This window comes from Rutilus rutilus (assembly GCF_951802725.1).
Source record: "Rutilus rutilus genome assembly, chromosome: 25".
Lineage (NCBI taxonomy): Eukaryota > Metazoa > Chordata > Actinopteri > Cypriniformes > Leuciscidae > Rutilus > Rutilus rutilus.
The window spans coordinates 1,377,868-1,394,565 of record NC_140229.1 but is presented as its reverse complement, the minus strand read 5'-3'; the positions used below and the strand labels follow the sequence as shown (position 1 = coordinate 1,394,565).

At 40.2% G+C, this 16,698-nt stretch overlaps 1 protein-coding gene across 2 annotated transcripts in view; it reads right to left on the bottom strand.

The window, feature by feature from the left end:
- unc5cb (unc-5 netrin receptor Cb) overlaps nt 1–11,797 on the bottom strand; it is a 205,056-nt gene extending 193,259 nt beyond the window's left edge. The window contains exon 1 of one of the 2 annotated variants that reach the window (XM_084400255.1): nt 11,310–11,797. In XM_084400255.1, coding sequence (XP_084256381.1) covers nt 11,310–11,430 — 121 coding nt within the window. In that variant the 5' untranslated portion in view covers nt 11,431–11,797. The remainder of the gene's footprint in view (nt 1–11,309) is intronic. The other variant, XM_084400256.1, reaches the window with a different exon arrangement.
- Between the last annotated feature and the right edge of the window lie 4,901 nt (nt 11,798–16,698).

Genomic DNA, 16,698 nt, shown 5'->3' with positions numbered 1-16,698 from the left:
CGTCTCGGACTGCCCAAGACTGGCTCTCAAATGTCACTCATTTCTATTTTACGAGTTGTTTGCACTCTTGAGAGTCTGAGCAGAGATTGTAGAAATACTGTGTTCTGTCAGGCACTACTGAAAACAAACAAAGAGAGAAAACGCAAGTCCAGAGCTAGAAAGAGTAAATATTCATGCCTATATTTCATGTGCCTACGTCGCTAAAACTCAACCAGTGTGGAAACAAGCTGCCAGAATGAGAAATCGTCTGAAACCAGACACAGCCTGTGATTTCTTGCGTTCCCACTAAACGCAGCACAAAAGAGATCAGATTTCCACACAAAATCATTTGCACATGACAAGGAAGGGGATGAAAAAGGAAACGTGTATATGTGCGAGGGGAAAACGCCAGCTTTTGAGCTCAGCAGTCTATTGTTTGGCAGACTTGGGGTTTTGATTTCCATATACAAATAGCAAGAAAACCGGTCAAGAATAGCAGCGGTTAATGTATCCGAATATGCCTTGTTGGGTTTAGGAAGAAACCTGAGAGTTATGCTATCCTAGACTCCCCTCATTCGTCCTTTCTTTTCCTCCTGTTTACTCCTTTTTCCTTTCTGGCCCGAATCATTGCTTTTGTTGGCGCAGAACCTCAGCGCTGGAACACGACGGTACAATAAAACATTTCCCTCACAACAACAACGATAAAGCACAAAAATGCAACCAGTAAAGTGCAGAACTTTTGCAGTTTTATTGCAAGAACAACCATGTCGAGATTTACTGACGTGTTTTCTCACAAATGCGAGAGGCAAAAAAAGTGTGCAGTGGGTAGAATTTATGTGAGCGGCTACTGAAGGAAAGCGTTCAAGGGGCTGTAATTCAAATCTGACAACTCCCTGAAACGGCAACAGTGCGTTCGGCACTTCAGACTCGTGAATGAGCGCACCGCTGTTCCCTTTAAACAACTCACTGGTCCAGCGCCAGCCAGAAACTGGCAGGGTCGGCCCAGGATTCAACACATTTCCCGTGTCATGGGTGAATCCCTGCGTTTCCGTGAGAGTGTGTTAGAGACGCTTAATGCACGGAGAATCAGCCAACGCTCATTATTTCACTGAGTTTATGACCCCTGACTGACAGAGAGAAGCCGCCAACTGCATCCTGCAGACAGAAGGAGCTAAAAATGTCACATGTTAATAATGAATGCACAGGCACATACACACACACACATTAACAAACTATGGCAGCGACACCAGGGGTGGGCGGTTTCATTCCCGAATCACGGAAGGAGTAATTCTAGATCACGGTAACAGTAGCCTATATGATGGTATAGTTACTGACACTGAAATTACACCGGAAATATTTTCTAGATATTTTGTCAATAAAACATAAGGATCATTAGTTAACTACCTTAGTTAAAATGAACTAAGAATGAGCAATACTTCATTTATTAATCTTAGTTAATATTCATTTCAACATTTACTAATACGCATTCAAATCAAAGGTTGTATTTGTTATCATTAGTTAATGCACTGTGAACTAACATGAACAGCTGGATTTTTATGAACTAACATTAACAAAGGTTAATAAAAACTGTAACAAATGTATTGCACAGTGTTAGTTCGTGTTAGTTAATACATTAACTAATGTTAACTAATGAACCTTATTGTAAAGTGTTACCAAACAATTTACAAAAAGAAAAAGTACTTTATTATTTAATTTAAAACCCTGTATTATATTATACACAGAGAAGTTTTTTTTACTAAATATTAAATATATGGAATATAAAATAAGGCAAAAACAGCTTCATATTAAAGAAGACAAAAAAAAAAAACCTGCAATACCCAAAACCCCCAAAAATTTAAATAAATAAATAATAATAATAATAAAAAGGCATATTTGAAACCATAATAATATACAAAAAAATAGGTAGGACCGAATCACGGACACAGTATATCATGCTATAGCCTAGGGTTACTGACACTGGAATGGGTAATAAAATAAAATGGGTAATAAATTAAATAATAGTTTCATATTTCTTGATATTTCCAGTGAATAAAATATTTTACTAAAAGAAAAAGTACTTTATTGTTTCATTTAAATTCCTGGTCACAAACCAAAAGATTATTCCTACAGACATAAAAATGAAATAAGTGAAAAAATATATATACATTTTTATCATATTATATTAAACACCCTTTAAGAAAACTGCCCAAGTGATTTTTGTACATTTTTCTGAGGTTTTTTATTAAATACATGAAAAATAAAATAAGCAGAAACAGTTTCATATTATAGAAGACTTTTAAAAATATGCAAAACGCATAATTTGAAGTATTATTTGAAACCATACTAAAATAGCCAATATGCATAATATGACCGCACATGAATTTAAATGTATATTAATGCGCCCTGTGGTGCAGGTGCAGATATGAGTCACTGTTGGCTGACACACCGTCACGCTGCCCATCCCTAACGAACACTGGAAACACAGACGCTTCTGTGCACAAGTCAGGAATGGCTGCTTTCACTCGGCCTGTTGTCAATAAACACAAAGTCACTTTATCCCAGTGCAATGCTGAGTCTCCACTTTATCCAGCCATTCACCACTTCCATTACGGTTCCTATCACTTTAGAAGAGGATATATTATTTATCTACTTCCCTGTCTATGTTTGGAGGGCCTCGTTTGGGCCGGTGAATTGTTGTTGAAGTTTATTCTGGAATTTTCCAAGTGCCCACAGGAGAGGGAATTTTCACTTAGCGCTGATTCCAGTCCTTCTATTTTAATGGGCTTTTTAAATGGTCAGATTTAATCAGACGTTTTTCCGGTGTTTTTTCATTCCCGGGTGATTTTTATGATGCGATTTCATTAAATGCAGTTTTGGGGTTTGGGCTTGTCGCTCGTCCCACCCCTAGTAAAGCGTCCTCATTGAGGGCCCTGTGATTAACAATGTTTAACTCTCACTGGACTTGTCTTTGGCAGTGCATCTCAATGCCCTCCATTCTTGTAGGTGATGGTGGTATTGTTGTGATACGGCTTTCCCCGCGGGTACGAACGCGGCAGGTCATGCAGAAAGCCTTCATTAAGGAGACTTACTACTGTACGATTCTCAATTGGGCTCCTGCAAAATTAGCCCCAGTGAGCATGGCCCAGTTAAGCACTCGCGGCTCGCGGACCCTGGGGAAACGGCCTGGAGATGTGACTGAACATGAAAGTGCTGAGTTTGGGTTTTACCCAGTGATATCACACACAGATAAACTAATGGTCCAAACACAGAGCAACTGCTTATACATGGAAAACAGAGACAAACACACACCAAGATTAAGAGAACCACACCAGAACATGAAAGCAAGAGTTTTTGCCTCTGAAATGCTGCGACATGAGAAAACACAACATGCAAGATTAGGAATCATAAAACTAGTACAAGGCAGAAAGGCTCTCATTACTTCGCTCTGCACTAGATACTCAAATGCCAAAACGAGAACGCAAAGCCTCGAACGGATCACACAATATGTGGCTCTAATTTAGCACCTCATTTAACCGGCCGAAAAAACAACATTAAACATCGACATTGTGACACGCACTCACTGAAGCTTTCCCATAATGGCCCGCACAGTTTAAAACTCTGCTTGGCAGTTTTGTAGATAACTAAAAAGAAGAAATATGGGGGGAATTATCCAGAAGATTGATTCTGGAGAGATGAATGCGTGGTATTCATGCATCTTTATCCGACAGGGTTTGTGCTCTCCGGGCCTTGGGTTTAGTTATTCTCTCTGACAAAACATGTTTGGGCCGGGCTGAGGATCTGTCAGATGGAGAACGCTTCATCACTGTCTGACGGCGAGCTGATAGTGCGATCCAGACGCAGGGATCAGTCTAAAAGCCCCAAATGAAGAAAGATAACCTGCAGGATACGCTCTGGAGAGCACATGGGGTTCATCTGACGTCTGCTTTCTTAAAAGATAAAAAGTTCTGATAAATGTAAAAAAAAAAAAAGTAGCTTGAAAAGGGTGAGGATGAGTCAGTTTATTATTTCATCTGCGCTGAACAAGAAAACTCTAATTATGCTGGTAACAAAAGTTGTTTTATTGACCTTACTGAGATAGGCTACTCAATACCCGTCCACATGTTGTCCCGACTTTCCATCTGAACAAAGAAGTTCCCCGCATGCACTGAAGCTTGAAATAATTATATGATAACTTATTATAAATGGTCACTGTTTTACATTTTTCTGGCTTAAAATCCAATAGGATTTAAATAAATGTAATCTATATTTTAATGAAAATCCTAACATTGGTCATTGGTCTTCTTTGCGCGAATAAAAAAACATAATTTTTCATTTTAGGGTGAAATATCCCTTTAAGGGTAATCAGATGAACAACAGTTTAAGGTTTTTTGTTTTTCGTTTCACAGTGCAGAAATAATCTGGTTGTGAACAACATTTAATGTTGACTAACCAAGAGCTTATCTCCTGCCCACAAAACACCTGTCCATGATCATAAAAAACAACTGCAGGTCAGCGCATTAAACTTAAAGCACGACTCCAGGAAAATCAGGCTTAAAAGGGGAGCCTGGCCTGAGGCAGCGTTTCTCTAATGACCCTTCATGGACCAGACCCTCAAGTCCCCCTTTGAGCTCCGACTTTACTGCCAAGGCAACAGTAGGGCTTGCATTGACCTCTTATCATCTCTCTGGCTGCATGGGGCCTTTAATGGAAAGCAGAATCCAGAGGAAAACCTCAAAGTGCCAAGTAAATGTATGTTCTTGTTTAAGCCCCATAAAAACAGGAAAGCACAAACATTTATCTGTGCTATGCTTTCATCTGCTGTCTGCCGAGCTAAAGAATAACAGAGCTGGGAGGCTGATAAAGTGAAGATAGGAAATGGAAACGCGTGGGTCTCATGTTCCCATGATTCCAGCAGGGCAGTGATTGCTTGTCTCGGCCTCCCTCTACGGTGAACAGCGGTGAACAGCCCTTTCATTACAAGACTTCTACATCAGTATGCACAACAAAAATCCATCCCGTGATGGTCAATTTGGCCGGCGGACAAGCGTCGTGCATTAGCAAAGAATACTAATAATTTGACAAATGTAATTTTAGAGGCTTTGTGACTATTTACAGAACTTGGGTAGGATTGGATTGCATGCATTTCTTGGTCTTTGACTGACATACGGATTCAACACACCGTCGCCTCTAGTCGAGTCACCTTTATTTATACAGCGCTTTTAACAATGCAGAGTGTTTCAAAGCAGCTTTACGGAGATAACAGGGAAATAATGCAACAAAGTTTGTCTAGAAAAAGTCATATAAGGCTTACATAGAAATGTGATTTTTTTCAATACCACGAGAAAATAGGAGCTTGCTAGCAAACTCGCTCGTGCGCGCCGTGACGGTCTCCCAGCAAAGCATCTTGTTTGATTGGACACCACTTTCTGCCTACAGGGAGAGCCATCACACGACAGCGGAGCTAAAAGCAAAGTGTTTCTGGTGGGACCGTGTGCTTTTTATAGCCAAGGCCCATGCATGCAATAAGCGAAAAACTGTGTTCTGCTATTATAAGCCACAATAACAAGAGGAAAATGCAAGAACAACCATCCAAAATGACAAAGCTTTTACTGCAGAACTGTTCTGTTGTTACAAGACAAACGATGCAACATTCTGCTTCATTTAAGAAGGTCAGAGGTTAAGAGTGTATTTTCTGCACCACTAGAGGCAGCAAACAAAATAATGACTTTTCCAATACACTACTAAGATTATGCATATGTTTTGACTTAATGCATCAGTGCCACAGTGACGTGAACAAACCCACAACACAAAGCGTTGAACTTCACTGTGCAACTACACTGCAAGAAATGCTAAGTAACATTTTACAATAAGGCTCCATTTGGTAACTATGAAAAATACTTCTATAGCAATTTATTAATCTTACTTTATCTTGATTTCAGCATTTACTTTCAATGTATGTTTATATTATTTAATTGGACCTGAGCTGACATGATTTAGCAATGAACAGCTGTATTTTAATCATTGTTAGTTCATGCTGGTTAACTAAAGGGACCTTATTGAAGAGTGTTACCGATTTTGTACTATTTCAGTCTTTCAACTTTCAACTGTGTTAAGGCCTGTTCACACCAAGAACGATAACTACAAAGATAACTATTATAGATTATAGATATCGCTCAGTTAATTATATTCACGTGCTGCTGTTTTGATGTTGCTCTTTAAATGCTGATTGGCTGTAAATGTTGAATTGTTAATGAAAGTGATTCCAACTAGGCCTATACCGTTTCTCTGCGTCGTTACGGTTATAGTTGTGCTGTGGACTCTGCTATTCTTACTGTATATATTAAGAACTTCTTCATCTTTATATGTATTGTCCTTGGTGTGAACGGGCCTTTCCTTGCCATTTCTTTTTAACTTCATTTTGGAAAGCAATTTCTACATTTCGAAGCCGAACGAAAGTACAGCTCAGAAAAATGACACACTTCAAAATGTTACGTCTGAGCGTTTTGCGTGGTCGGACACTGGCGCCGAACACCAGCAGGGCCAGTATGTGGTCGTGCACATTTACGGCCGGGCGTCATCCGTTCCCATGAGACCGAACTCTATACTTCAAAACTGTAAAAAGAGGCGTCACTCTCCTCTCCATAACTGCCCTGAGTGAAACCCCTTGACTGGTAATAACTCTCATCGCTCTCTCTCCATTTCCTGATCACAATTACCCTCTCCATGAGGAGCAGCGACTGTAAATTACATTTCTCTGATCCTCAGCTATAATTGGACACTGAGGATTCTCCGAGCAGCAGCCTTTCTGTAAGTGGAAAACAAAGAGGCTTTGAGCGTTTGGGTTTGGATTTCAAGAACGTGACTCATTACATTAGAAGAGAAGCGTAGCATCACTCCATATTCAAGAATACGTCAGGTTTGCACAAGCGCGCGGTGCGGCAGAGTCGTTTTATAAAAGAGATCTGTTGACAGACAGGTCGGTCACTTCTGCAGTGCAATGCTTGAAGTCTCTCACTAATGGACTGATAATAGAACCCAGTGCTGCACTTTGATGCTTCCCCTGTAGTTTACAGGGTGACAGTGTGTGATTAATTGCACTCACTCCTCTCCCCGTTCGCTTTTCCTCTTTTTTTGCAACGGATAGAGTCTGTCATTGCCGTGACTTTGCTCGCTCACCTACTTGCACAGCTGGATACGCCGCGATTCGCCGTAGACAATGCGGAGCGCATACTGTAATACATCTTTTTACACAGCCAGAGCGCGACGTGACGTCAGGAGAAAAGAGCTGCAACCTCAGCACGACTTTCACAGCAATTATCACGGAAAAATATCCTCAGCACGGGGGAAGGCCAACAAACAGCATGTAATGCTGAAGTTTCTGATGACGCACCGTTTGGCTCGACCTTACCTTCACTAGCACGTGACTGTGTTAGATCTCATTTTCTCCAACTAAAAACGCTCTCTGAAACGCTCTACATCATTGCATCCTGAGGGAATTACGATATACGGTGGCACCGGGTCATACTATAGTAGCCGCTCGGTGCACAATGCTCTCTTTGTGTTTCCAAACGTATTTGGAGAACAAACCATGATGACTGTAACCTTAGTAGCGCCCATGAGACCCGACCGTTAGGCAATGAGGGAAGCGGTTAGAGTAATGATGATCGCAATAACATTCTCACTTACACTGAATTTTTATGCTTTTTGAGCATTGAAAATAAGTTTCATACCAATAATACCATTAGGCATTCATAAACAAAGCTCAGAGGACACATAACACAGAGAGTGAGAGGACGGACATGGAAAAAGTGAACTCACGCTTTGACGCACCGTTTTTAAACGGTAATTATGTGTATGAGAGAACAAACAAGGCTTTTGTGTGCCTACAAAGAGGATAGAGCACTGCATATGGATATGGATATGGATGAAAAAAAAAAGCGTGCATGAAAACAAATGTACAAGAATGGATTATGCACATTTGGGATCTTCTGCTTTCATCAACAAAGGGTCTGCATTTTCAAAACGACAGCCGATCTACTTCAGCCTCCGAATCCACACGGCCTTTTTCCGTTAAGGAGGATGACAAGATTGTCTTTTAAGTATTGTCAAGGGTTCTCAGGGTCGGGAAGCTCGGTTTTATCCCCCTCGCTCCCTCTTGACATTCACAGTCGCCTCTTATTCATATTCAGGCACTTGTGGTGGAGATGTCAGTGATTTTACTGTACTTGAGTCAGGCACTTGCTCTTTATCGCTCTCTTCTCCTCATCGAAAGGGCCAAGAGAACACCGGGACGAATGGGAATGCACACACTTAATTAAAACAAGTGCATCGACAGTGAAAAATAGGTGGATAAGGAGAGAAAAGGAGTGCGAGGGAATTATTTTTTTCACGCAGAATAGCTGAAACTATACTTTTGGCCGGTTCTCCGAGCACTAAAAAGATCCCCATGTGAACCGGAAACGTGTAGCTCATTAGTATCCAAAAAACCTATGGGCCATTAATTAGTCGCAAACAATGTTCTCCCTAAATATCGACTTCTTAATGGACACGAAGAGACTTGGTTCGTGTTCCCATCAGAGTCGATGGCATTGGCCTCCGAGGGCTTTTGGAATCGGGCTTATGTCATCCTGCGATGCCCTTCAGACACTGGAGCAGGATAGTTTTTCCTCATCCTTTCCGTGTTCCTCATTAACTATGCACAATTGTCCAGGGAGGTTTCGCTAGACTGGATAGGGTTTCTAACAATCTGATTCCTGACGTTTTTGGAACTGCAGTGCGAGCCTGAAGCATGCAACACAAATAGCACTTTTGCACATAATAATAAGTTAGAATAGAACAGAATAAATGCGCCATCTTTGACATTGTGTGTGTGGAAAAAAACACTTAATTTTAATTAATTGGCTTTTAAACAGTGGGCCAGAGATGGTTTACAATTCCTAAGTTTGGAAAAAATAAGACTTAATTTAAGGGGCTCCAGGTCTAAGTTCACTGTCATAAATTATCTTCAAAACCAATAATAACTGTTAGAGGACGAACTTATGCTTGGGTCAAGAAAAAATGATGGATTGTTTTAACCCAAATTTGGGTCAAATATTGACAAACTCAACAATTAGGTTAAAAATGTTATTTAAAAATGTAACCCAATGGCAAGGTTTGTCCATATTTGACCCAAATTTGTGTTGAAACAACCCAGGATTTTTTAGAGTGTATGATTTACTGATGTTATTCTTTCTATTATTTATTTATATACACACACAATGTAAAAGCACAATGTCTGTATGTATGCTGTGTTGTTGGTTGTGTTGTTGTGTGAATTTGTTTGTTGATTGTTGTTGAAACAAATAAAATGATGTCAAAAACTACAAGATCAGTTGAATCCAGTCCATAACTGCATGTAAACCACTGAGGGAGGGTTAAAGTCAATGTCGAACACCGCTCGGAGGAGATTCAGGTCTTTGTGCCATCCTTTCGTGTCAGAAACATGGCTGCCTGTTCACTTACTCAACAATTATTCAGCGAAATCCCTTTAATGGAGTCCCAACACTCCACTGCACCGAACGGACACGTTTAAGAAGGCTCACGGCGTGGGCACTGGCGTATCTGAGATATGCCACAAACACAAACTTGAAAGCGTCTTCACCGATGATGAGAAACCACTTTTAACTCACCATGTTGTGCCCGGAGGAAAATGCGTTTAATTAGTTCATTCTAATGCAATCAAAATACAGCATCTCTGAAAATACAGCAGAAATAGTCAATAACAAAATAATCCAAATAAATATTTATTTTACTCTTAATAGAAACAGGGAATTTGGGTAAATTGTCAATTCAAACACTTCATAAATACAAAATGCCAACAGCACCATTTTCACAGAATGAGGCCATGAGTGATATTTTGATATGCAAGTAATACAGTTTTCCCTGTTTCTCTGATTTCCTCAAAATATTACCAAAAATAAATTAATTAATTAATTAGTGCCGTAAAATGACCTATAATATAAAATATCTTAAGTCGAGAGTTTAATTATTCATATGGCAGAGATTCACTTGGGGGACCCTATAGAGTTGGGGACATACTTAATATTTTTTTTAATGTAGATGCAAACAAAATCCCATCATATTATGATGTATAAAATTTGCATCACGTTTGGAGGCTTTTACGTGGATAAAAGCTTGAAATCCTCGACATAATCAACTGGAACTCAGTGACCCATTGAAATACACTCTATATGCATGAATTTAACGAAGCATATTTAAACTTTGATATATATATATATATATATATATATATATATATATATATATATATATATATATATATATACACTAAACACAAAAAACACAGCATGTGATCACCGATTTACAGCAAAAGAGATCCGTTTGAAAATCACCTCAGATTAAATACTCTTATCCTTTAAAAGCAGAAAGCACAACACAAATGCCCTGTAAAAAGATTTCAGCCTTCATAACAGGACTAAAGACATTAACAAGCACGATAAGCGCTTCGGGAAGGTCAGTGTCTGCGCATAAACAACGACACATTTAACAAACGTCGTTGTGCTCATGTCTACTGTGCCTCAAACACACTCCAGCTTCAGTTCAGTCGCACAGGAGAGCAGAACACAAAGTTTTCTCAAGTAATGACCTCACTATGAGCTCATACCTAACATTAAGACCAAATGTCAATCATCCACATATATGATATTCAATATAAAGAGATTAAAACAACTGTGGCAATATTGGCTCAAACATAACCAAGATCTTAATCTTATACTCATATCAACAATAATAAACAGCAACCAAAGGAATAACATTGATAATAATATTAGATTATATTATTATTGAACAGATATACACTCTAAAAAATGCTGGGTTGTTTCAACGGACAAATATATACACATTTTTAAATTAAATGTGGCTGGGTTTGTCCAAGGTTGACTATTTTTTAGAGTGTGTAAACAAATCTGATCTTGCGCAAATGGATTAATAAATTATTCCAACACAGAATCGCGGAATTTACACATGAGACAAAAACGATCAATTCCCGCTGGCGTGAAATATTAAATTTGATTATCTAAGCAAAATGATTGACTGAATTAATTTCCCCACAGACTCATTATTCACTGAAACCAGACAGTATCGAAGTTGATTAGCACGTCCGTGTAAAGATGGATCTGTTTAACAACTTTTCATCCGCAAATCTTGCAAGTTATCAGACCAATAATTTAACGGAACTTTATCTCGCTCATGCAGCAAACTTCCAGTCAGCGATACAGATCGATATTTCACCTGCCGTTCGTGGATAACAAATACTAAAAGGGTTTTCTTACCTTGAGCCGCACCGATGTTGATAAGCGATAAAATACTAAAGATCAACACAGTGACCATCTGAGGTAAGAATCCCGATCCGCCTCGTTCTCTTCTCGCAGTCTTTTTACTTCTTCCCATCATATAAACAGTCGAAACAAGGCAAAAATCCGCCGTCAGGTGAAATAATCAGATATAGGTGTTGTTTATAGCAAAACCACGGACTGTAGCGGAGAGTCGGTTATTTGCGGGGGAAATATTGGTTGAATCCGTTGGTTTTTACCTCAGCGCACTCTTCTTCTGACAGACAGCGGCCACCAACGCCCGTCAAACACATATGTTTGGGATTAAATATCCTCAGTTTCTCCTCTTCTGAGCAGTTTTCTCTCAAGGCTTCGCGAAATTAGCCGTAGACAGGTAAAAAAAAAAGATCAGCTCTCCTGAGGTGAGTTCATGTTCAGGATCGGCGTCTGTCAGTTGAAGTTCCTCCAGCGCGCGCTCCCCGCCTTCTGATGGAGAGTTGAAGAGGCGCGCGATCCCCGCGCGAGACACCGGCGCTCCAGCCAATCCGGACGCGCTCCGAGTCTAGTGTGAAGAAAACCAGGTGCGGGCGCGCGGAGCGGGTGTTAACCTTGGATGTGTGTGTGTGATATATCAATACACACTCACACACACTCTCATACACACTCTCATACGCACTCACACACTCTCTCACACACACACACACACACACACACACACACTCTCTCTCTCTCTCTCTCTCTCTCACACACACACACACACACACTCTCACATAAACTCACACACACATTCTCACACACCCACATGCACACACACACTCTCTCTCACACACACACACACACTAACACACTCTCTCTCACACACACACACACACACACTCTCTCACTCTCTCTTACACACACAGACACACACTCATTCTCTCGCACACACATTCTCACACACCGACATGCACACTCACTCACTCTCACACATACACACACACATTCTCTCTCACACACTCACACACACATTCTTACACACTCACTCTCACACACACACAATTACACACTCACTGACTCACTCACACACACACTCACATACAAAGACACACACATACAAACGCACAAATAAACAGACACACACTCACACACATACAAACGCACATATAAACACAGACACACACACACTCACACACATACAAACTTACATATAAACACAGACACACACTCACACATATATAATATACAGTATATTCTTTCTTTATTTTGAATAAATGGTTAGTATATGGAGAGAAATGTTCCATGGTCAGTGTTTTCTTAAACCCACACAGGGAGGTTTGGAAATGACTTTATTGTAGTTAATGTTTTACTCCTGGTTCTGATCCATGACACTGAGTAAACAAGAGGAACACAAACCTCTCTCGAATCTAATCAACAAAACCTTTAACTACATTTGCTTTGCTTATCACTGGCCTCCTGTTATTCATCCAGCGCTGCTAATTGCCCAGAACACGCTCTGTTGTCAGAAGGCATGATCGATAGTTATGACAGGAAGAAAACCACAAACCATGATAACTGAAGTGATCCTGCAGATCCACGCCGACGTCGCCTGAGCTCGTGATAAGAGTGTGTGTGTGATAAGAGTCGACATCAGTCTCTATCTGCAGGTGTTCTTGCATCAAGTCTCACTTATGATGCATGATGATGTCATGACTCTCACACACACAATCTCTCTCATGCATACACACACCCACATACACACTCACTCACATATACATACACACTCTCACACACAAAGACACACACATTCTCTCACACACACAGTCGAACGCACACACTCACAAGCATGCACTCTCTCACACACACACACACACACACACACACTCACATATACACACCCGCACACACACACTCTCTCACACACAGACACACACACTCACATACCCACATACACACTCACATATACACACATACACACCCACATACACACTCTCACCCACACACAGACACACACACCCACATACACACTCTCACACACACAGACACACACACGCACTCTCTCTCACACACACACAGGCACATACACACACACACTCACATATACACATACACCCACATACACTCTATCTCACACAGACACACACACACTCACATATACATACACACACACACACCCACATACACACTCTCACACACACACACACACAGCTACACACATCACAGGCACACACTTTCTCACACACACACATATATATATATATATATTATTTCTTTATTTTGCAAAACTGGTTAGTAACTGAAGTGAGCTTGCAGATCGATGCCTGTCGTGGTCTGAGCTCATGATAAGAGTGTGTGTGATCAGAGTCTGCAGGTGTTCTCACACCAAGTCTCTGCATGTGCACGCATGATGATGTCATGTCTCAACGGTTCAGGATCCGAGCGGGTTCAACCTCAGTCTGAAGTGATCCAGAACCTCCAGTCCTCCTGGAGCGAGACTCTTCACCTCGGGTCTCTCCGGCCGAGTCACGTGATGAAGCGTCTGTGTCCTCCTGGAGCGAGACTCTTCACCTCGGGTCTCTCCGGCCGAGTCACGTGATGAAGCGTCTGCTAAAGGGCCAGTGAAGTAAACAGAGTTCAGTTACAGTTTTACATAGGATGCATGGTCACTAAAGACACACGCTTGTCATGTTTTTCCATTTGATTTATGCATCCTCACATTTTCTACGCGAACAACCTCTGTAAATATTATGCGATTGTATAATGTTTACCGACGGAGTTAATGCTGTTTACAGTTCTTCTGTACCGCCTTTAATCTTGGTGAGTGACAACTTAAGAGAACCCATTTACTTGTGTAGTGGTTGAACATCATGGGTGGCCTCCAGTGTAATCTCATACATGGAATTCCAAGTAAAGCGTCTTCCGAGGCTTTTCCATGACTTTCCGTCAGCATGCAGTCGAATCTGCACTGTAAAAATGGTCGTGATTTTAACGGTAAAAGACTGTAAAAATGCTACGGAGAATAACTGTGATAGATCTAACCGTATATATAGTTTTACAGTAAAATACCGCTGGATTTACAGTTTTTGGAAGTGAAAAAGAACAAGTCATTGTATAATTTACAGTGAAAAAAAATGTAAATTGACATTCCCAGAATTCCCTGCGTGACGCTTGTATTTTCGTTTAAATAACTGTTTCTTCATAGTTTTCATTGCATTTTTTAAATGTCATGTGTGTTACCATGATGGTGTTTAGTGCGTGTGTGAATGACATTATGCACCTTCTATATATTAATATCAACTTTCTTAACTTACTTGTGATTGATCATGTGACTCTCATCACCACTGTGATTGGTGGTTGTCAGTGTATCACAAAGGCTCAAAGCAGATATTAGTATTTCAATAGGTTGGTAAATTAACATTATATCAGTTAAAGGCGGAGTAGGCAGGATCTTTCTAAAAAAAACGTTTCGCCAAATTTGTTTAAACTGTCTTTATATACCAATACATAATTAAAATGTAAGTACTCTGAAAAAGAGAGTATAAAAATCGAGTGTCTGTAGTCCTTCTCAGGGCTGCAATAAACACAGCTACTTATTTCCATTCGCTCCCACCCCCTCCCTTCTGGGCTCCTCCCAAAGTCACGCCCCCAAAACACATGAACGCGCGACGCCGACCGCTCAGCTGGAGGAGGATGCGTTTGCCAGCGCATGTAGTGACATCATGTCAGAATCACATGTAATAAAATACCTATAACTTTATCATTATGAATATAAACAACTAACATGGCTGTTAGTACTCACTGCTACTTACTGGTAAAGTTTAAAATATATTGAGTTTGATATTCGGTAACGAGCTAGTAACATGAGGCAAAGCTAAAAACAGGTTGCATTGATACACGTTTTCCCATTACCATCAGTTACACTGTGATGAAGGTGAATTTCATGTAAGATTCATAACATATACGGAGTTTTGCATGTAAGAGCTTCCACGATGAAAGCAGTGTTGGCTCTGATGAGGACTAACGTTACACTCCGGTGACAAGTAGCCTACCTTTCTACCTTACTAGCTCCTTTTTTTACCTTGCCTGACTGTATATGCAGGTATTGGGAATTTTGACTGCTCTTTCTCTGCCATTATTGTGATTCTTCCTAGCTTCCGTGCCTCTTCCCCTCCTCGAGTCAAACGGGTGCGCACATGTGGGCAGCTCCTGTAGCAGCAGGGGTGGTAGCCATGGTAGCGAGGGAGAGTGACAGTCGGCCAGCCAATCATTTCATTCGTTCAGAATGGAAATAAGTAGCTGTGTTTATTGCAGCCCTGAGAGGACTACAGACACTCAATTTTTATACTCTCTTTTTCAGAGTACTTACATTTTAATTATGTATTGGTATATAAAGACAGTTTAAACAAATTTGGAAAAAAAAATGTTTTGCAAAAAGCTGCCGACCCTGCCTTTTAGTTCAAAATATGTTTGAGCTTATATATCTCAATATTAATAACAGTCTGGTTAATTTTGAGTCTTGAACTATAAACTCTCAAGTGTTGGCTTTCTAAATGTATGTGTGTTATGTTTCTATTCAGAATTACTTATGAGCAGTAACCTTTTTATTTTGGGCATTTCATGTATGCAGCACTTGCCAAAATTGGGGTTGACTGGGAAGGGGTTAAATGCGCGCACCCGTTTGACTCGAGGAGGGGAAGAGGCACGGAAGCTAGGAAGAATCACAATAATTGCAGAGAAAGAGCAGTCAAAATTCCCAATACCTGCATATACAGTCAGGCAAGGTAAAAAAAGGAGCTAGTAACATTTTAGGTTTTGCAGATTTAAATAAAATTTACAGTAAAATACCGTATTTCATTAACCCCTTACCAGTCAGGGATCACTGGTGAAATACGGTATTTTACTGTAAATTTTATTTAAATCTGCAAAACCTAAAATGTTGCTACCATATTTTTACAGTAACTTTCTGCCAGGTTTTTTTTTTTTTACCATAAATTAAACAGCTTTTTTTTACAGTGTATGGTCAAACTATCCTTTTGTTTGGCCACAGTGGAACAATACAGGGCAGAAAAACACTGCATCCCGAGCCAGCATTAAACTGTGCCGCATGTTGTTCATCTCTTAAAAAACAACATATATCTTTTATGTCAAGATTTTCTTTTTTTTTTTAGCTTTACAACTTTGAAATGATACAATTCTCCAAAGTAATATCAAAATGTCAGAGGTCTCAGTCAGCAAACAGCAACAATAGCTCAGATAGACTTAATTCGCTCTCGCCCCGGGGTTCAGCTCTGTAATATCTCTCTTTTTTTGGGGGCCGTTTTTATGAACCCACTTTGATGACCTATTCCCATCCCGGCCCAGAAAGAAAAACAGCCCCCGAAAGAGCTGGGAAAAGAACATGTACAGAGTCTCC